Source organism: Cyanistes caeruleus, chromosome 14 (assembly GCF_971803275.1).
Source record: "Cyanistes caeruleus chromosome 14, bCyaCae1.hap1.1, whole genome shotgun sequence".
Classification (NCBI taxonomy): Eukaryota; Metazoa; Chordata; class Aves; order Passeriformes; family Paridae; genus Cyanistes; species Cyanistes caeruleus.
Genome location: NC_141714.1, coordinates 11,393,891 through 11,415,234, shown reverse-complemented (window position 1 = coordinate 11,415,234; position 21,344 = coordinate 11,393,891). Strand labels below are relative to the sequence as shown.

The 21,344-nt window shown below is 41.6% G+C and overlaps 1 protein-coding gene across 4 annotated transcripts; it reads right to left on the bottom strand.

Annotated features, from left to right (window-relative positions):
* Positions 1-514: 514 nt before the first annotated feature.
* Positions 515-15,274, bottom strand: LAMP2 (lysosome associated membrane protein 2). Of its 4 annotated transcripts, none has more exons than XM_086850345.1 (9): positions 14,241-14,880; positions 13,033-13,151; positions 12,319-12,532; positions 11,529-11,690; positions 10,650-10,867; positions 10,006-10,125; positions 9,648-9,726; positions 8,696-8,863; positions 515-2,881 (listed from the first exon to the last, which is right to left on the bottom strand). In XM_086850345.1, exons 1-9 carry the CDS (start codon positions 14,407-14,409, stop codon positions 2,739-2,741), a joined length of 1,392 nt encoding a protein of 463 aa, XP_086706471.1. In that variant the 5' UTR covers positions 14,410-14,880; the 3' UTR covers positions 515-2,738. The 4 variants fall into 4 exon arrangements, with proteins under 4 accessions (XP_086706471.1, XP_023781829.1, XP_086706472.1 ...); XM_023926061.2 differs by lacking the exon at positions 14,241-14,880 and adding an exon at positions 13,375-13,864; XM_086850346.1 differs by lacking the exon at positions 515-2,881 and adding an exon at positions 5,087-7,534 and having other exon boundaries at positions 14,241-15,274.
* Positions 15,275-21,344: the final 6,070 nt, after the last annotated feature.

Sequence of the window (21,344 nt, the reverse complement as noted above, 5' to 3'; positions counted from 1 at the left end):
AACATATTCATTATGTCTGCACAAATTATCTGCAAGGGCATTTTCTGACCCACAGAAAATGGCTGCTGCCAAGGAGGATGCTGCTGGGGAAGTTGCTCTTCTTTTGACATCAGAAATTAATTAAACCCACAAGCATTTCTCTGCCAATTACTTTAGCTCTTATAAAGCATTTGTATTTGTGGGGTCTTGAAAGGAAACCAAACTCATTGTGTTTCATGCTAATAAATTAACAGCCTTCACACTAGCAACAAGATAAAACTTTATTTAATATCTATTCCCTATCTGTCTATTGGAAGGATTCTGCTGGAAGAGGAGGTCCCATCTTTAGCAGGTGCTAGACCCATGCTTTGAACAAATCAACAAAAAAAATCAGCTGATTTGGATGTAAATCTGTGAATAGCTTAGAAGCAAAAGCTTCTGTTTCCCGACAAACATCCTGATCCAAGCACATTGACAGCCCCTCTGGAAAAGCTCTCAGAAATGGCATTCATGTCTATTTACACTGAAACAGAGCTTTATAAACACAAAAATTAACTTTATTATATTCTGCTGTCAGCATATTTGTACAGTCATTTTAAGATCGGGAAAATTGTAGACACCACTCTTCATGCTGCAACAACCTTAAAGTGCTGGATCAATTTTTGACTTCTGTTGAAGCTCAAAATAATACTTTCTACATATATACAAAATATATATGTATACGTGTTTGCATCTAGAAAATGACCACATTTCACTAAGATAGCCTAGCAAAAGTGATATCAAATACTTCAGTCTGCAATCTCAGCATGAAAACATAGCTGTGATCCATCTGCTGGCAGCAGAGAAGCACCACACTGAAAAGTGGGTGTACTCATAAAATGCCACCTGAAATAATTCCATTTAACACTGGCAGGGAAATCAAGTATTGCGAGAGCAAAGGTACAGTACAAGAGACCAAGACAACCAAACCTAAAGCACACAGTCCAACTCAGCAGCATTTAACTATGTTCCTATAAAAAAAAAAAGACAACTTGGTCCAAGAGCCCGCTTTGTACTATAGAATTACTTTTGTCAGAATCAGGTAGAGTGTATCTTTGGTCAATGTGAGAACAAGAATAATTGAATGCACAGGTATTACTCAAACATCAAAACTAACTCTTTGGACAACTCCCTTCCCTGAACACACAGCTATTCTGAGTTGCTTAAACATCAGTGTTGACTGTCACCTTTGTGTATGTGAATTACTGAAGGTGCATTTCCCACAACATGGGTACAGGGTCAATGCACAGAGAGATTAAATAGTGAAGCAGCTTTAGTAAACACTTGCTGCAGAGGACAGAACTTTGTGCACCCTCAAGGTTTATTGGCTGCAAATGGCTTTTGCCAAGATGGACAAAAAGGTTTCAAGAGCAAGAGATTTCTTTCATTCCATCAACACGAACCTGATGGGAATGAAGCAGAACACAACCACAAACTACTAAATTTGATTTTTGTACAGTTTAGATATGGAACATCGAAGTGCAAAGGTATGGCACTAATAATAAAGAAAGGATCTTCAAACAGGTAAGATAAGATGCTCTTATTCCTTTGGAAGTCACTTTCTTCACTATACATAATATTCATTTCTGCTTTATGAACAGCATTCCTCATGCTAAAAGGTTTGTGCTCTTACACTGAGACAGCAATAATAAGGAAGTTAAAAGCAGATTAATTCTATCAAACCTGAAAGGCTTTTTATGTCCACTTGCATTCAGAGATCATAGCTTTTCAGTGATCCCTATGAAACCTATTAACCTATGAAAGCTGTCCAAAGAAACTGCAGGAATCTCTGAGCAATGTGTTCTTAGCCAGTCTGAGTTCTCTCAAAATACTTTTGAGCCTCACATGGACCAATGCTGTGTAGTTTCTTTTATGTTCAGAATCAAAGCTGAGAGAAACTGCAGCCAGTGAAATTCCAGCCTCCCACCCTCATTTCACAATTGAGCTCAGAACAAAAGGAAAAATACAGTTCAACAAAATAGCACAGGAGACATTTCCTTCAGCAGACTGGCCTTTTCTGAGTAGCCAAAGTTCTCCAGACCTGAACCTTATCTTCGCAAATTAGACACCATGGTAAATCTATTCAACTTACATTAGCAGTCAGCTTCTCCATATGATGTTAAAGAAAAGAATTTACTAGAAAAATCAGATGTTCTTCTCATATGTCAGGGTATTATTGAGATCAGGTACTACTTTTACATTCAGAAGGAATAGGAAATTCAGGCTGATTCACAAGAACAGCCATATGCCAAGCTCCCAGCAGAAGTCTGTTGAGAGCTGGGTATTCATTTCCCCACTGCATGTACAGTCTCTTTTGACACAGCATTCACACTTTTAATTAGTTTTAGCTGTAGCATTAACCAAGACAAGCTGTAGGCATCTAGAAATTCTCTTGTATAAAAAGATTAAATGACAGAAAGTTTTGTAGGTGTCTTTGCTAAAAATAATCACACTTCCCACAGGAACACACCAACTATGGTCAATTCTCTGGACCTCAGAACACTTATTTTCTCCAAAGTCATACAGTAGCTCCTGCAATTCACCTTCAGACCCATGGCATGTTATTCTGTCAGGAAGTGACTGTTATTCTGTCATCAACCCTTTTAACTTCTTTAAATAAAAAAACCTTGAATTAATTTGTTTTTCTTTTAAGGAGCAGGTCAGGAAGTCTGGGAAAGGGAAAAGAACAGGGAAGGTAGAACAGAGATGAAATTAAGAGATTATACAGACTGATAGCCAGTACGACTTTTTCTTCTTCCAATGATGTAAGAGATAAAGACAAGAATGATAAGGAATCCAAGCACCACGCCCACTGCGATGGGAATAAGAAAGTTCAGGTCAGAATCAGCAATGCATTCTTCAGCTGTAGAAAGAAGAAAAACAAAAAAAAGCAAGGGAGAATAAATTAGTAAGGGAAATCAAGCATTAGAAACCAAAGAAAGGAAGGAGCAAATAGGCATTTTTGAGAAATTACATTGTATTAAATACAATAATACATGTAAAATAAAATTAATATTGAGTTGACGGAAAGATTCATTTATTTAAACACATTTACTACACACATCCTTTGTACTGGTAATGTATTTCTTCTGATTTGTACATTTAATTTCAGTTTCCTCTAGCAAGCAGAGGATAGATTAGGAATGTGAGGATGAACCAGCAGTCTGAGCATGCATTAGCTGATCACACCTCAGAGTTAGCAGCAATAAATCAACAAAAACCCTACAGTGGTGTATTATGCCTTGTCCAGAGGTCTTCCCAACCCTCCAGTCACCAGCACTCCTCTGGGTTCTAGACATGAAGATGTAAGGGACAATCCAAGTAACAAAGCAAAACCTTAGTAAGACCTACAATAGACAGCCAAGATAAATGTGGCTCCAGGCACCACATGGAAAATACTGACAGACTCCATTGAGGTGGGTAACTTTATTTTCCAAGATAAAGGGTTAATACTTTCAGCTGAGACCTACATAGACCTCACTGAAATCCACATCAGAGGGAAAAATAGAAGAGACATCCATAACGCTAGAGTGGTTTTTAATGTACAGGTTGTAAAACATGTGAGGAGCTCCTTGCTGGTAAAACCACTCATCAATGATTAGCAAACCACGCTGGGAACTGTTTTCAAACTCAGGGGCAGGGCTTGGCATCATAACCTGTTTGTAAGGAGAGCACAGCTCCACCTGCCTGTGCCAGGAGAGGTTTGGTACAGCAGGCCATGCCTGGGTTCTCCAGTACTGGAATGGTGCCTGACTTACATGTGTTTCATAAAGCAGCACTCCTTGTAAAACTATTTTGAGTTTTTAATCAGGAGAGAGCATCAGACACAGAGTAAATGCTTCCTCAAACTGCTGTTTTTCATCGAATCAGCATTAATTATGGGAAATGTATTGTCTTGCTTTAGCTTATTACAGTCCAGCACACACTTGCCATGGCCTGTTCCTGAAACACTACACAAAGTCTTTGACTAAGAGCAAGGAGAACAACACATGGAGGCTCAACAGCCGAAAATGCTGAATTCAGATTATCTGAAGGGACCTACTGCCAAGTAGAGCAACACTTGGAAGGAAAAATAACCAAAAAACAAGAGGAAAGAAAATATGCACCTTATACAGCTATTTCAAATTATTCTGACTGAGAAAATATTTAAACATCTTAAAGAGATACATGCATTTGATGTTTAGTCATCTTTGTCCACTAACAGAGACAATTTGCTATATGCAGGGTAATGGGTCACTAAACACTAACACTAAATATGATTTGCTAAGGATGAAGGAGCCCAGCAGGCAGTGACAGAAATTCCCTCTCTTCTTCAAAGGAAGGAGATGGCTGCAGTACACATCACACTATGGCACTGTTACAGGGAATTCCCAGGGTGAAAAAGGGGTAAAGGTTTCATACCAGGAACATTCCATCCTTGCTGGCACACATCTATCCAGGTATGGCTACTGTACAGTGTTTGGAAGCTTCAGAGGGGTGTCTTCAAGTCCAGAATTGGGAACTACAGCCCAACACACGGCAGGGCCAGCAGGAACAGCTTTTTTGACTGACGTAGCTGAATGTGTCTCCATTCAAAAAAGCCAGAAATTTTTGGCCCAAAATTTTTTTAGCCCCCGTATAAAAGCTGCCTTCCCTTTTAATTCCAATCATGAGATTCAACCAATAGCCCCGAAGTTTGTGTTTTATTAACGTATGCTAAGAAATAGAGAACAGTGTGGTAAATAAAAGAAAATTTAAAAACCAGCCAAACAAAAAACCAAAATAAGGAACAAACGAACAAAGAAAATGCCCCTTCCAAAATCCAAATCCCATCATTCACTGGCTAGAAATGCTACTTTTGAGGACTATTAGCATGACATATTTAACCTAAAATATCAGAAATACTGACATTTTAGAATACAATATTTAGTAAACTGTATATAAGGTACTAAACAAACCACACTCTATTAATAGGTTTTACACATTAATATTCCACATCCACGGGTGTTAAGTACATCCACGATTTAAATGCTGTTTCCACAGATCAGAACAAAACCAGCTGTGTAACAGAATCTCAGATACAGACTGATTAGAGTTCACCTTACTCATTGAGTTTATTTTCTTTAAAAAAGACAATACAAGATGTCTGTTTTCAAATCAGTTAAAAAATGTGAACAAGTTTCCTTAAGAAATAGAACAATCTTTATTTTTTAGAGCACAGGTTAAACAGATTTGACAGTTCCCTATGGAGCAATACATACAGGAAAACTAGTGGTTTTATAACAACAGGAAGTCAGGTGAAACTGATGTTTTTTGAACCAGTTACCTGCACATCAGTCTAGGAGTACTTAAAAGTCTGAGCCAATATACTTATACAGGTTTTTGTAATGGTATTTCTAATGTTGATTTTAGGAAGCAGTTTGCATGAATCTTCTATATTATCTTGGAAACTTTATATTAACTTGGAAACTGTGTACAGTTCAAAAATTTGCAAGGTCAGAAGAAGAGTGTGATGATTACTCCTTAACAGAAATGCATGTTTAACTGGTGCCACTGAACATCACTCACAAAAAAAAAAAAAAGCGCTAAAAAATCTATATGAACTTTTGCATTTGAGGATATATTAATATGAAAGTCATGAGACCAATTTTTAAAAATGAAAATGGTAAGTCTTGAAGCTTGTTTCACGATTAAATTTATAACAGTTCCCCACTTTCATTAAAATGCATTTCAGTAACTGATGCAAAATTCAAGCTGTAGACTACAAGCTATAGTAAGCATTATCCACCCATACATGCTTCCTTGGCTAGTGTCAAGAGTAAACTGTCTTTACAAAAAAAAAACCAAAACCAAACCCAAACCATTACTGAAAGAAGTGTATTTTATGATTTGTACACAAACATGCCACAGACATCTCTACAACCCTAGAGAACACTAATAAAACACTAGAGCAGCTTTGATGCAGGCTAAACTCATTCTAAAAGGGGAGACAATGTTATGTTCATTAAATAACTAGTTTAGGCAGCTCGTGTTATGACATATGCAAAAAAGCCACAATTATCTAAAAGTCTAAAAGACTTCTTTGTTTTTTTTTTCCCATGCAGTAGGAATATGTATTACAGCACAAGGAGCTCAGAGAAAATTTGTGCATCAAGGGTTAGTCTCTACAGAGCTGCAGTTTAAGAACAGTCCAGTTGCACTGCACTTTTTTAATCTAGTTATTCTTTCCATACAGCAAGGAAAAACAGGTGTTGTGGGTCCATCTCAGACTTGTTTGGCTTTTGCATTCTTTACATTAATAAACGCTACACCACAAACAATCCAACAAAAAGTACGTTAAACATTCAGAGTGCCAATGGCGGGCAGTTATAATGTGAACTTTGACTGGCAGAGAACCACTCAAGATGAAGATTTAAAAACAGCTCAAGCTGCAACAACAGATACTGGCTCATTAAATGAAAGCATCTTTAAACAATGGTCATTCAAAACAACAAGACAGACCAGTTCTGTGCAGAATATGGTATGAAGTTAAGTGCACTTTAAAGTTCTGGAATATTTAGAAAGGTTATTCCCTTTAAACTGATGCCAGCAAAAAAAAAGCTTGCATTAATTTAGCAGAAGTCTGCCTTAGATGAGTATTTTAGATGACTGCCAATGAATGTATAATAAAGAATTCAGTGCCTAACGTTTTTTTTTGAAAGCATCTGGAAGTGGCACTGAAGTCTTCCCATATATTCACCATTTGGCAGATTACTCATTTTGTTTGTACAGCCATGGTACAGGAATGATTCCTGAAATTACACCAAGGCAAGAGTAAATTACTCAAATCCTAAGAAAGGCAAGTAAGTTACTGCTGCCACTTCAAGAGATCACTTAATCACCAGCCTGAAGTTCAATCCTATGGAAAACGAGCTATTGGGCATTAGACAATCCTTGTTAAATATTATACAAGTCAACAGAGTGACTAATGCTGCCAGCTTAACCCACAATTACGACAACAACTAAGGAACGTAGAGGAGAGAAGCAAGTACAAATTCTATGCTATTCTGGGAGATGCCCAATGCACATCAGTTCAGAACATGTTCTGGTTTCAGGCTAGTATTTGTAAAAAGCAGAAATAAAACCTAAATGCTTTAGGATTTTTGCAAGATAAAATCCTTAGCCTAGCAATTCATCCAGTATTTGACATCTTCAAAACAGCTATGAAACCCACATTGTCTTCTTAGGGCAGGAAAATAAAGTGTAGTTCTGCTTCATCTGAGATAAACAGTCTCCCTTTGTTTCTCAACTTCAATTAGCTGTGGCTAGTAATTACTCCTAAGTTTTGGATCTTTTTGACTTCAGAACTTGCACTTGCTTTATTTAGAATGAAATCATAACAGGAATCACACTGAGATTCACAAAGTTTGATATCCAGCATAGCTTTTTCTTCTGCCAATTATGTAAGCAACCACTATAATGGCAATCAAGACAGCAAGTGCAGCACCAACTACAATTGGGATTAGAATGCTGTCATCATCCAGCGAACACTCCTGGGCTGTAGGTGAGAAAAAGGTTGCAATAAGGAATAAATAAAGACAGAATACTTGCCAAGTGTGGTATAAAAATCTGTTTTCCTTAATACAAAGGTGTTAAAAAAATCAAGCATTATTTAAACTAAGAGAGAAAGAACTGCAGAGGTCTAACTGATACACTTAGCATATTTAAGCATTATAATTAACTTAAGCACTGATAACCTATAAGCAAGTTAAGGGTGTACAAGTGTTCTGTGCACAACATCTGCACTAGGCAAGGGAGCAGCCTTTCTCCTGCATTCAAGAACCAGGCTTATCTATTTCATACTTAAGGCAAGTCTGGTTGGCACTTTCACTCGTTAAGGATAAAAAGTGACCTAGATTTCATATCAAGAATCTATCCAGAATGAAGACATATTACACAGATAAAATAACTGTAATTAGAAGAAAACCAGCTGCAACTTTCATGATAGAATGAAATGGGTCCTTAAGTCTTTAGAAAGACTGTTTACCCTACACACATCTGGAGAGTTATCTTACTTCTGTCTAAAAACAGAACTTTTCAGTCTGTGTGTTTACAGATCAGTCTAGTCCAATAAGACTGTGCTGCAAGTATTAGCATTAAGCACAAAGACCGGTTTACACTAAATATTAAGAGGTAATTTAAGACATTTCTGTTTTCTCCACTCAAGATAATGCAGCAAACAAACATTTCAGAATCTCTCTTTAGTTCTGGATATTCAATACTGCCTCTCAAAGAAGCTCTGACAGTTCATTCTTTCCCAATATTCCTATTCCTCGGACTGACAGGTAAAAAGAAACAAAACACCTAACAATATTCCCAAAGTTCACTTCTGCAAAAGTTCACTTCCATTTTCTTATATGTCTGAGCTACAAAAAGCTGTATGTCAAGATGTTGTCAGGTAACTTCTATTCTGCACAGCAATGCTTAAGTCCCCCTTCAGTGTCTCTATTTCACTGAAGTTTTGTGAAGGAGAACCACACACTTAACACACATTTTTTAAGAGAGAACAAAGCTCTGCTTGAACTTGAATGTCAGTCTCAGAACTTCTCTTCATTCCATGTATAGCTAAACATATTAAAAAAAAATTGGAACGAGCTTCTGAGATAAAGTGCTTGTACCTATTTGCAAGCATCACCAAAAACAAAAACGTAACTCTTACCTGTAGCAAACTTATTTGCCTCCACAAGGAATGGCTGAATCCATAGATTAAAAGTATGTACTTGAACATCTTCATTTATCTGAAGAGTTTGCTCTTTTCGGCACATGTAAGAGCTACCAAGGAAAGCATCCCACTTGCTGAAATTGCTGTTATCTGCACTTGAAATGACTAAACAAAGAACGAAAAAAAGAGAAAGGGAATCCCATGTTCACTTAAAATGTAAGACAGTTGCTAATACAGTAAGACTGAGTAGCTGAATCTAGAGGGGCCAACACTTCAACACTGACTAGTCTCAAAAACAAAGTAGTGCAAAGTGGGATTGATCTGCTTAACCAGAAATCAGGGACTGAACTACTTTGCAGTATCCTCTCATATGTATATGACATCAGGTTTTCATTGTACCTCCACTCCTCTCAGTGCTGCAGAGCTGCAAGTGTTTTAGCTTTAATGCTCTTTAATTGCTGTAGCTATGATAAGCAATTAAAGCAAAAAACCACAAAAACATATGATCGTTGGGGGAAAAAAGTACGCTTTGGTTTTTGAAGGACTGGCCTTTTTTTAGTGAGAGTTAAGTACGAGTGGTTGGAAGATACAGCAGCATCTTCAAAGAAGACAACATCTAGTTTAGGAAAAAAGCTTCAAAGTTGGTACCATTGTATTTCATACCACAAAAAATTACATTACTGAAAAGAGTTACAAAGAAGCCCTTTTAATCTACAGTGCAGAATCTAATTTACATTAGCAGAAGTTTCAGGAATAGTAGAGTGGTCCCACACTGCTGTTTAAAGCAACTCTTACAGACATTTCTGCTTATTATTTTTGTTTATACCAACTTCTAGACATAAAGTAGGAGCTAACAGTAAGCATGAACAACATTGACAAAAAAACCCCAGAAGTATTTGATGTAGACATTGAACAAAATATTACATTTAAGGCAGATATTGTTTCTTACCAGAACCATTCAGATGGTTGAGCAGTGTAACATTCACCTCCCTCAGATAAAATTTTTGTACACTTGCACTTGTATTTTTCTGTTCAAGAAGCAAGAACCAAGTGTCAGTGTGCAATTCTGCACTTGCAACCTTACAAACACGTGCTTTACAAAAGTCACCACATTTACCAGTCTTACATTTTCTACAGCTTTAACCCAGTTCTCCATTTGTCTTGAGGCACTCAGCTGGCCAGTTCCACCTCCCATATGGAAACAGCCTACCACCAGCAAGCAACAGGAGGATTTTATTCTAAAATGGTGATCACCATGCATGCTGTTTAAATGAAAAAATTAGTTTAAAGTAAAAGAAGTTACTTACAACAGCAAATGTGAAACCAATCAGCGTGCTATTTCCATCATTCAATTTCAGAGTGGCTGTTGTGTTACCACAGGCACCATCTGCAACAGTTGTCTTTGGATTGATGTTGATCAGAAGAGGCTGAAATACAGACAAAGCACATCAAAGATATTCAGCTGCCTTTGGAATACAGTCTCAGTCAGGAACAGTCTTGGGTTAGAAGAGCTTGTTGCAAATATGACAGCAGGAAAAGCTGAGCTTGGCTGCTATGGAACCAAGGCTGTTTGAGTTAAATTTACATGCTGGCAGCACTGAAACAAACAAATTGCTTGAGAAGTGTTACTTTGCTCCCTAACACAACAGGCTACCCTCTGAGGGGAAAGACAATATCTGCAGGAAACAACAGCCGTAACAGCTAAGAAAGTTCCAGACTTAATCATGTTAGAGGTATTCCCAATATCAAATTCTGTTGACTCTATGTAAGGTTTTTGAAGGCAGGTGTAACGCAACAAAACCATTCTGTAGTCAGAGAGATGCTACATACAAGAGAGATGCTTAGAAACAGTTCTGGACAGCCAGCAGCGTACAAAGCAAATTCCCTGCATTCACATTTTACACCAAATAACTACAGCAACTTCTACTCTTCAAAAAGAAAACAGAAGCACCTTGTTTTGGGTAACATTCAGCTGCAGCCCCACAGTCGCCAGGAAACAAGTTTTATTTCCACTTTTAAGAGAATAATTTCCTGTGTCTGGATTCTCCACAGGTTTGGGAGCACTTGTTGGAGCAGGAGACAAAGTAGTGGTAGATGCAGTAGTTACATTGGCAATAGTAGGTGGAATAGTAGGTGCAGAAGTAGGTCTATCAGCGGGACATCTAGTCTCTGAAAAGACATTTTAATCACCATTTCATTGCTGAAATGTTACTGAAGTCTTATTACTCAGACAAAGTCACCTGCCATTTAGTCTCAGAAATTCTGTAACGCTCAGTTTTAAAACCACGCTCAGTACCACTTGCCTCTGACACATGGAAGCAAAACACACAAAGACAGTTAAGTTGTTATAAATGTATGACAGGTATTTGCTGTAGACCAAGTAAGTGACCCTATTATGTTATGTGCAGCAGGATGATGTGCCCGTCTCTCTTCTGAGCTATGAGATGAGACAACAGGCTCTGGACTATTCAAATGCAACAGCAGAGGCCAGCACTGGAAGTAGAAGGCAGTCAGCTAAAACCCCTCAAACTCAAATGATTTACTCAGCAACAGTAGTTCTGAAGTGCTTATTCTTAATACCCCAATTACTGGAATACACACTTGAGAAGAATCCCACCTTGGCACAAAAACAATCCACATTACAGCACACTACCAAATCTGTTCTCCTAATCTATTTTTCCAGGAACAAGGAAAGAAATACTAGAGCATATTTACATGAATATTATTAAACACAGCACATCTTAGAACTGGCAGACTTTTTATTATGGGACTTTGCTCCCTGCACTAAGGTACAATACAAAAAAGCTCTTTCACAAACTGAAATGCTTACCTTTTTTACTGACTGTGCCATTCTGAACAAAAGCCTGCACAGTAACATTCCAGAAAATCTGCGTTATATTTTCTGCTTCAAAAAAGTAGGAATTATGACACACGAAGACAGTATTCAGTTGAACTGGATGCAAAGGATCCTTCACAAGAACAGTAACTGGTCCTACAAATAAACACAAATGTTTTAATGTTGTATACACTACAAGAACTTAGAGGTAGTGTAACATTTTATATAATTTTGTAAGACAAAGCCTAAGAGATAATTAAGTTTAGCAATCTTGAGCTTTCTTGAATGCTTTCCCTACGAATCGTGACCTGAAGTGCTAGGTAATGCAGGAGTAACCAAGCTTATGGAACTAGACAAGCCATTGGAAAGGTGAACCCTTTTACTTAACTTTTTAAGAAGAAAAAAATTCTATTATTAGCAGGTGTTCATACACAGACGGCCTAACACTGTATTGCTTGGCAAGGTAGAAGGTCAAGCAGTGCACACAAAAATTAATCTTCCATGCGCCTGCTGTGTACTAGCACCTCACTGATCAAAGCTGTTTATCCTTCCCCTTCTCTTCCACTTACAGGAATTACACAGTGAAGCCATTCGGCCTGCATTGTTACCCAGCAGGCAGGTACAAGGAACAGCAGTTGGCAGCACGTGGTACAGAACTCATTGCATTCATTCCTAACTCCTGCATTCCTCCTTACTTCACAGAAGCCAAGCCAGGTCAGGTATATGAGGTCTGACACTTCTGGCTGAGATTGCTTTGCAAGTCAGATTCTACACCGAATGTTACCTTTTCTTTTAGCATCAGGAAACACAGCAGTATCATTTGTGTTGTACGTCAGTGTGATGAAGTCTCCCTGGTAAGTTTCATTGTTTTTTGTGATGTTCATGCTCCAAGAATGGCCTTCTCCAAACTGCACTGCCAGAAGGGCAGCTTGTGTGTCATTGCCACAGACGCTTCCATTGTGTGTCACACTCGATGACAAATTCAGGGTTGTGGTTTTCTAGAATAAAAGGGTAATTTCAAATGCATTCACATGCAGCTCTTCCCCATAACAACACTATAAACTTCCTGGAGTTAGCTGAAACCTTGTGCAAGGTGAGATTATTTTAGGTTATTCTGGAAAATTATCATAAAGACTTCCTGACACCTGCCTGAGAAAGGAGCCGTATCAGATTTAAGTACAAAAGTACAACTCTAACTTGGTTGTAAATCTTGATCATGTTGAGCTGCAATTACATTTACTGCTTGGGCTAAGAACATAACTACACTGGTGAGACTTGGTGAGTTTTGTGTATATCATTTAAGTAAGAGCAACAGGGTACTTTCATTCATTTGTATGACTGAGAACTTATTCTTTATTTTATAAGGACTACATAGGAATATTCTTCTCAACTGACTTAGTAAAAAAAAGTAAGAAATCAAGCACCTTACATAAAAGAGCTTAAACTTTTATCCAGGTCAAAATCCAGTTCTCAGCATGAGTTACTCCCAAATACTTACATAATCACCATTGTTTGATTCATATGTTATCAAGAACCTCATCATCCAGTCTGCATACAGGCATGTAGCATTAGAAGCATCCTTTATATCTACTTCAACTGCATAGGACTGGAAAAAACCTGTAAGATACAATTATTAGCTGTTAAGACATTGTTTTTACTTCATTTTCTAGAATCACTTAAGAGGACAGCTCATCACAAAGCAGTGAATTATATAAGGATCATATTCAATTTACCAGACATTGAAAGAATAGCTAGATTTCTAAAAACTATCAAAACCAGGAAGCACATCACAAAATCGTCAAAGCTGGCAAAAACAGACAATGTTTTATAGTCTGTTTACCTGACATAAACTAATAATCCCAAAGAGCTGAGTGCTCAACACTGGACACTTTTAAGATTTGGCTGGACAGGGTGTTGGGCTATCTTGTCTAGACTGTGCTTTTGCCAAGAAAGGCTGAACTGGCTGATCCTTGAAGTCCCATCCAATGTAGAATTCTGACTCTGAAATAAGCATCAGCTTTCTGGTGACACACTGGGTAAACCAAAGGGCAGAAACACAGCACTTGACCAATGTGCTGCTTGTAGACCAGGGTCTATTATTTTATGTGCTGTATCAGTGATTACGACCCAAGCTGACCCCTAAGAGATGGGGTCAGCATGCCTTCGTTGCGTTTCCACGATTGCTAGCTCGAAAGCCACGGGCGTTAAATTCCCTTTGCATTTTAAGAGAACTTTTCCCAGCTGTTGTATTTCTGACGCGGTGGATGCCGGCAGAGCCGCTGCCGCGCCCGCGGCCCCACGCCGAGAAGCGCTGACAGGACGGCCTGGCCGGGCCGTGCGGACGGGCCCGCGGTCCCCGCTGCCGGGCCCCGGCCCTCGGCGGAAGCACCCCGAGGGCTCCCGGCCTCCCCGGCACGGTGCCGCTCCGGCTGCCAGGCCCGGGCGGTGCGGGGCTTCGGCTCCGCCGCTGTCCCCTCCCCTCCTGTGGGTGGCAGCGCGGGGAGGGCGGCAGCGGCGGCGCCTCCGCCCCGGGGCCGCCCCCCTGAAGGCGCCGCGGGGCCGAGGCGGCCCCGGGACCCCTCGGGACCCCCGGTGCCCGCGCGCCGCGTCATGTGCGTGACGGGGCGAGGGCGGGGAGCGGCACGAGCCCGCGGGGACACCCGACACCAACTCCCCTCCCCCGGGCCCAGGCGCTGCCCCGCTCACCAGAGACGCCGAGCAGCAGCAGCGGCAGGAGGAGGCGGTGGCAGGAGGAGGCGGCGGAGCGGCGCGGGCCCATGGCGCCGGTGCTGCTGCTGCTGCCGGCGGCGGAGACACCGGGGCACGGCGAGCGGCCGGGGCGAGCGGGCGCGACAAAAACCTCGCCAGTGGTCATGTGAGGGGCGGGGCGGGGCCGTCCGCGCGCCGCCAATCGCCGCTCAGCGCCGCCGCTCGATTCCCTGGATCGCGGACGGGCCGCTCATCGTGCGGCGCCTCGGGCGGGCGGGTCTGTTCCCGACCCAGTCCCCGTCCGGCGACAGCAGCGGCGACAGCAGCGGCCGCCGGAACGGGGCTGTGCCGCGGTGGCCTCTGCAAGGGGCAGGGTAGCGGCGGCTTGTTCTGACCCTCGGCAGTGTGTGCGGTTTTGCACCGGGCTGCTCTAGTCTGGGAAGGGGTTGCTTACAAGAGATGCACATCCCGAGAAGTTTAATATAGACACTTTCACTGAGAAAAAAATAAATAATATATTAGCCATGTTTGCAATAAATACAAGGGGTGAGTGTGCCTCAGTGCACCTCTCCTGACGTGGCTGTCACCCGTCCTGCCCCGAGGGACGGGCCCGGTGCCGCCGTGACTGGGCAGAAACTCCTCTGGGCGGACAGGGCCCCTGCGGCCGGGGGCGCTGGCACCAGCACCCCGAGCTTTAATGCGTCCCCTCTGGTGCTGAAAGGCAGAAAGAGGGACAGAAAACCATGGGAGGAGACAGGAGTTCGGTGCAAATGAGGGAGAAAAGGGCCTACGGTGTGAAGCGCGGAGAAGACGGCTGGACAGCAAAGTTGGTGGATTTGGGTCTGAAAGGTGGTATAAAATGTGATGGATGCTGGATTGCACACTGACACTGTTGATTACAGGGAAAAACCCCAAAACCTCCACAGCCAAACAAGTCAGAATGGCTGGCTTGGCAGAGAAAGGGGAAATGGAAGAAGACACTGAGGCTGGGAGACAGCAAGGAAAGATGGCCTGAGGAGATGGGAGCTCTGCTCAGCAAAGAAGGGCCTTCTGGAACGGCATACTCCTGTTTCTGATGCTGTGGAAGGGCTGAGGATTTCGAATGATGGGCTCTAAGAGACATACCCAGCCATGGGGGAAGAAAATGAAGTCTGAAGAAGACAATAAAACACATTCATCTCATGATGGGACAGCTGGAGTGTAGATGCTGTTGACAGGAAAGCAGTTCTGCAGTCTTGAGGAAGTGGAAATAATGCAATTTGTTATCAAAGGGCAGTTAATATCTGTCAGTTGTGAGTTTGAAATCCTGTAGAGTGTCACAAAACCAAAGCTGGCATGTCAGGGCCACCAAGGAAACCAGGGCATCCAACAAACAAGGGTCCCACCTCAATGTTTCTTTGCATTTCTTTTTGTGCTCAATAACTACACCTCAAGCCCACTCACCACACGTGTTACATACCTGCACGTGCATTTGTCTAAGTATGGTTGCATGTGACTCTCAAATTCGTGTGATTTCAAAATGCTTAGAGTAAATTTATATTTATCCTTTGGGCTTAATTACCAAATACTTATTTGAAGAAATAAACTTTGTATTTAATAACTGACTTGCTGTAGCCTGTGGGGAAATGTCAGTAACAGCAGCAGAGATGAAACCACAAATTCTGAAAGTAGCAAGTCTTTCTCAGCTCCACCACAAAGAATGGGGCATTTCAGAGGCTAGGGAGAGTCCTGCTCTGGGGATTCTGTACTTGGTCAGGCTTCACTCCTTCAACACAAAATTCTGTTTTTAAAAGGTGATCTTACAAGAAGCTAGGAGCAATCAGTTTAGGAAGATTTGACTATTAGGAGACAGGCATTGAATTAAGCTTTAATTAATTGGAAGAGGAGAAAATTATTGGTCTGTTCAAGTAGTTCATGCAGTGGAATGACACCTTTTGTATCTCTGGAATATTAACTTCAGGATTTATGTATATACATTGATATGTTCCAACACTCCCTTGTTCTGAGTGAAGAATTTTGAATATTTGGATCTCTTGCTTGCACATAGGAAATGGGCTCTGAACCAAGTGGATGTTCTGCAGACATAACGGGAAGGCTGATTAACTTGTTTCCTTTATGCCAATTTAGTGAAGCTTGAAATGAAATCTAATGGCAGCAATCATAGCAAGCAAATCCTTTTCTGTTTAATAACACAAGAAAAACAGCAACCGGTGTGGGATTAAAAGAACAGTATAGTTTATCTAATTTAGCAGAATGGAAAATATCTTACTTTGCACTAGGAATATAATCATTAATACCAGAAAACAGATTATTTCTCTGTTTGTATCTGGTTACTTCACCCTCCCTGTAGTCCATCCCTGCCATATAACAGCCTGCCACAGGTGTGTGGTGGTGTGATGTCATCTTACACGATCTTGGTGGACTAAGCTGATGGTTTATTGTCATTATCATACAGTCACAGAGGGATTGATGCACCTGCGGGTGCAGGAAGATCTGAGACAACCACAAAGGCTGCTCAAAGGGTTTCTGCCCATGTGTGGAATCCTTGGGGAGACCAAAGGATCAAATTCCACCTCCAAGAGTTGGTACAAACACCTCGTGTTCATGTACAGGAAGAGGTTTATCCAGAAAGCTCACATGCTCCAGCCATCTGGACATGATAAAAGGTTGTTAAAAGCAACGTACTCTTGCGTTTTCACAGTGATATTATTCTTTTGCCCAGCCAACTGACAGAAGCTTGATTTTGGCACTGGTCTCCCTAAACAGAGAATTTTTTGGCAGTTCCCAAGGCCTGTCTCCTTTTTGTAGCTCTGGAGGGAGCAAAAGGAAGCTCTGTTCCTCTCATGTTTAACAAATCCTTCAGCTGTCCTTAGAAAAAGGTTTAGTAGTTAGGGTCAGATGTTGTCTGATTCCTCTTTAATTCCGTAAGTTATTATATTCAATGCTTGTAGATTCAACCTCTAACAAATATTCACTGCATATTATTTATCATGAGTAATTTCTTTATTGATTGTGGCAGTCTTAACAATAAAATTTACGTGATAGTTTGACTTCAGTAACATAAGCTCAAACTCACATTCTCGGCTGTTTTCCTTTAATAAGAGAAGAGTGAATGATTGTTACCAAAATGCAGAGAAAATGCCGTACCCTCTTGCTTAGCAGAAAGAAATGATTTTACAGTTGGCATGATTTTGTGAGCCATTGATGGATGGCAAGCTGATCCTGGTTTTCTAAGATATTGACATTCCTTATGTTTATTGCTGGATGTGAGAAGGAGGACGGCAATGTTTCTGTACAGCATTACAGTTTTATTGCATGTTATACTGCCTGACATCTGTTGTTTTCAGAAGGTATTGACATGTACTGAGAGAAAATATGCAAACCTTGTATTTTCTTTTTAAAGCTTTAGTTCATTAAGGAGTATAATTTCGTGCCTAATTTCATTTGCATCATATGCTTAATCCTTCATGAATCCTTTAGCAGTTTCAGCAGTTTAGATACTATGTCTGTAATCAAACTTTTCTTAGCCCTGGGACTTGCTAAAGTTGATGGATGTATGTTGTCAGAAGCAAAGTGTTCACTGTTTAATGAAGCACAGAGTAACTTAATGTTTCTGATTTCTGGTGCAGAAGAGTAGAGGTTGTGATAAAAAGAAGAAAGAGATAGTCCCTAGGACATGCAGTAATCATGACTTTGTTCTAATGTAATTTTAGTTCTTCTTTCAGATATCTCTAAACAAAAGGACAATTCCTGTATTTCTTCCTGGGAAAAGATTATGGCAGAACTGATTATTCCTTCCCAGGAGGCAGAGAAATGATTTGGTTCCATTTCATGTGGAAGGGGTGGAAAGAGGAATGTATTAATGCTGGCCAGAGATGTCCCAGATTCACTTGGCAGAGGGTGATGAACTACAGGGACCTTCTTGTTGTGTCAGCAACTGAGAGTTACAGCTCCTCACGAGTTTTCCTTCTGACACAGCTCCAGTCTGTAGCCTGTGGACTGATGATTTGGGGACACCGCGGTGAGGACCGGGGAGTGCCAGCACAGGCTGACATCTTCAGTGTGTGTCTGCAGGGCAGGGAGGGCTCCCGGCAGCTCCGCGCTGGCAGCTCCGCAGGGGCTGCGGGGATCCCTGCGGGCTGCGGGCTGTGGCAGCGCCCGTGTGGGAGCTGCGCTTCTGGGGGAGCTGGTGGTAGGAAACCAAACCAATAAGCGCTGCTGCGAGAAACTGCTGAGTCAAGACTGGGGAAATCACGTGAAAAGCTAAAAAAAGAAAGCTTGGTAGGGCGGTGGAGCGATCAGAGAGTGCGAAATTTCCTGTAGGAGCGCTCGTGTGGCGACGCAGCTGGAAAAACCCATTCCCGGCCGGGCTGGGGACAGAGACACAGGCGCTTCGTCACAGCGTGTTACACAAACACAGCTCGGGTTCATGGTGTGCTGCAGCTCGGGGGTGAAAGCAGGGCCCTGACACGGGGCAGGAGCTGCCCCTTTGCTGTCCCGCTGCTGCGGGGTGCTGGGTGCGGGGTGCCAGCGCTCTTGGGGCGCCCCGCGGTGCTCAGAAGCGTTTCCAGCTGTGATGTGATGTGTGCTGCAGCACTCAGCAGCTGGGCTAACATGTGGCAGCAGATGAGACTTAATGCATTTTGTGAGTCAGACCAAGCTGCTTGTAGATGTAGCTCAGTTTAATGTGGAAAAAAAAAGAACTTGTTTGACTGACAACATGTTCTTTGGCTTGTTACAGCGCAGTAGAGGTTGCTTTTGTGGTTTGATTGTCATGCAGTGCTAACTTGCTGGAGATACATCTGTCAGCTTCAGAGCAGAAATTATTGCATGAAAATGGCTCTGCACAGGAGACACCTCCCACTTCCAGCTCTTATGAAAGATGTGTTGGCTGTAACATTTTCTGAGAGATTTCAGCAGAAAAAGAAATTACATCTAAAATATAAGGCTGGGAGGGAAACTGGTTATTATCCAGTCAAATGACTGGATATTTTAACTGCAGGACTTCAGTGCTACAGGATGCATCCCTTGTAACCTAGAATAACATAACATCCCTTTTACAGAGAACATAATGATATTTGTACTTATTTTATACTTTCCAGCTGGCAGAGATCAGAAACCAGGTCTGACACACACCAGGCTAATGCCTGTTCACTGGGTTGTCCTGAAACAGAGCTCTTTGGGGGGAATGATCTCTCTCCAGTCTGAGGTTGTGTGTTTGCTCTGTACTTTTGGAGCTAGGATTTGAAGCAGCAACTGTAGGAATAAAAATGGAGAAACTGAAGGGATACACACACAGTGCAAGTTCTGCAAGTGACAGAATCACAGCCCTGTGGTTGTAGAACCAGTTCTGACCTACTCCCCAGCCACATCCTATAAACAAGCTTTACCTGTGCAATGACAAGGTTTCAGCTCACCTCTGCAGAGGCTGTGTTTTGTAGTTTTTGTTCCCATCTTGTGCTTGAAAGCTGCACCTTCTCCCCAGAATGCATGTGGCAGAACTTGGCCTGTGCAGTGCCCTGCCCAGCCTTCACTGAAAATTAATAGAGCAGCTTTGCCTTGAGCCTCAAACTGGCACCAGCTGAAGGACTTTATGGATATAAATAAGGGCCTGGTTTTGATAAAGGTATCTGGTTTTGGCCATGATAATGACTTTTTTCAGCTATACCTTGAGCTTCAGAAACTACACAAGGGTAAAACAGAACAGGCACTATGATAATTTCATAGGAAGTTCAGTCCAGAAGGGGAACATAAAACTGTATATTAAGTGAACGTGTTGCTAATGGTTCAGCACTGATATTTCACACTGAATTAAAATTATTTACTGCTCCAAATAGTAACAAGCAATCTATTCCACATAATTTCAGATGCAATTTACTTGCATTCTAGCACGTCTCTGCAAAGTCATAGTGACTAAGCTTTGCAAAGAAGCATGGAAGCCCTTGAGCCCTGCAAAAGCCTGGGCAGTGACCCTCTGCATTCCTTAATTGTATAACACATCTAAATGCTGGATCTACTGAAAAGCAATTACTGCAACTTCCTTGTTACTGCAAATATCATTAGATGGAAGAGAATCTGTAGACTTACTTTTTTGAAAAGACAAAATTTCATAGCAAATTACTATTACTCAGGCATTTTAACACAGAAGTACCTAGTGACATCCTATGGAGGCCCAAGGGCCTATGACTAAAATCCTCCTCCCTTGACCCTGGAGAGGCAGTAACAGAGAGGTTGGAGTGAGAGAAGGCCTCTCTCCCACAGGTCTTCTCAACTCTAGGATAATGTATTAAGTTTGTTCCCCCGTTGGTTTATCAAGTTGATGTCACCCCAGTTCACCCCCGTTCACCTTATTTTTAAGTTCCCTAGAGTGTTCTCCCTTCCCTCAATCCCCCTTGGCCCCAGTTTGCTGCACTGTTCCACCACCATTACCCTCTTGGTCCCCTGAGTTGGTTGCCCCTCCTATGCACCACTTTTACCCATCCCCATGGGACCCTGACCCTCAGATCCACCCCCTCTTGCCCCATATATAATCCTAGACCCTCAGCCTGTCTTTGCCTTTGTCCCTAGACCCTTTCAAAGATTAAACCTTTTCGGATTTCCACACAAAGACCCAGACCCTTCCCTTTATTACTCATCAGCCTTTATTTAAGCTGTGCATTCCGGCCCCGAAAGCGCAGGTCGCTCTTCAGAGATTCATTGTGGCATGTGCCACAACACAATTGCTGTTTTCCTCCAGCTTTAAAATACAGGTGTTGCAAGCAGACAAACAACTGATTGTTTTAAGGACGAAAATAACTATCAACAGTTATAGAAAAAATTAGGTTACTTGTATTCTCCTGTCTGAATAGTCTCCTTAGGCTGCAAGAGCTGACTAAACTTGTGATCTAACATATGTAACAGTGCTGGTAGCAAAAGAACTCTTGGAATTCAGCAGATACAAGCAGAAGGGACATGATAAGAATCAAGGGGACAATGCCAAGAGAAAAAGTTACATGAGAAGGTGGCCAGCCCAGCCACAATGGAACCCAGCAGGAAATCAAGAGTCCACCAACCAGAATAATGTGTTTGACTTGGACTGGGTGATGAGTGTCAGGGGATATA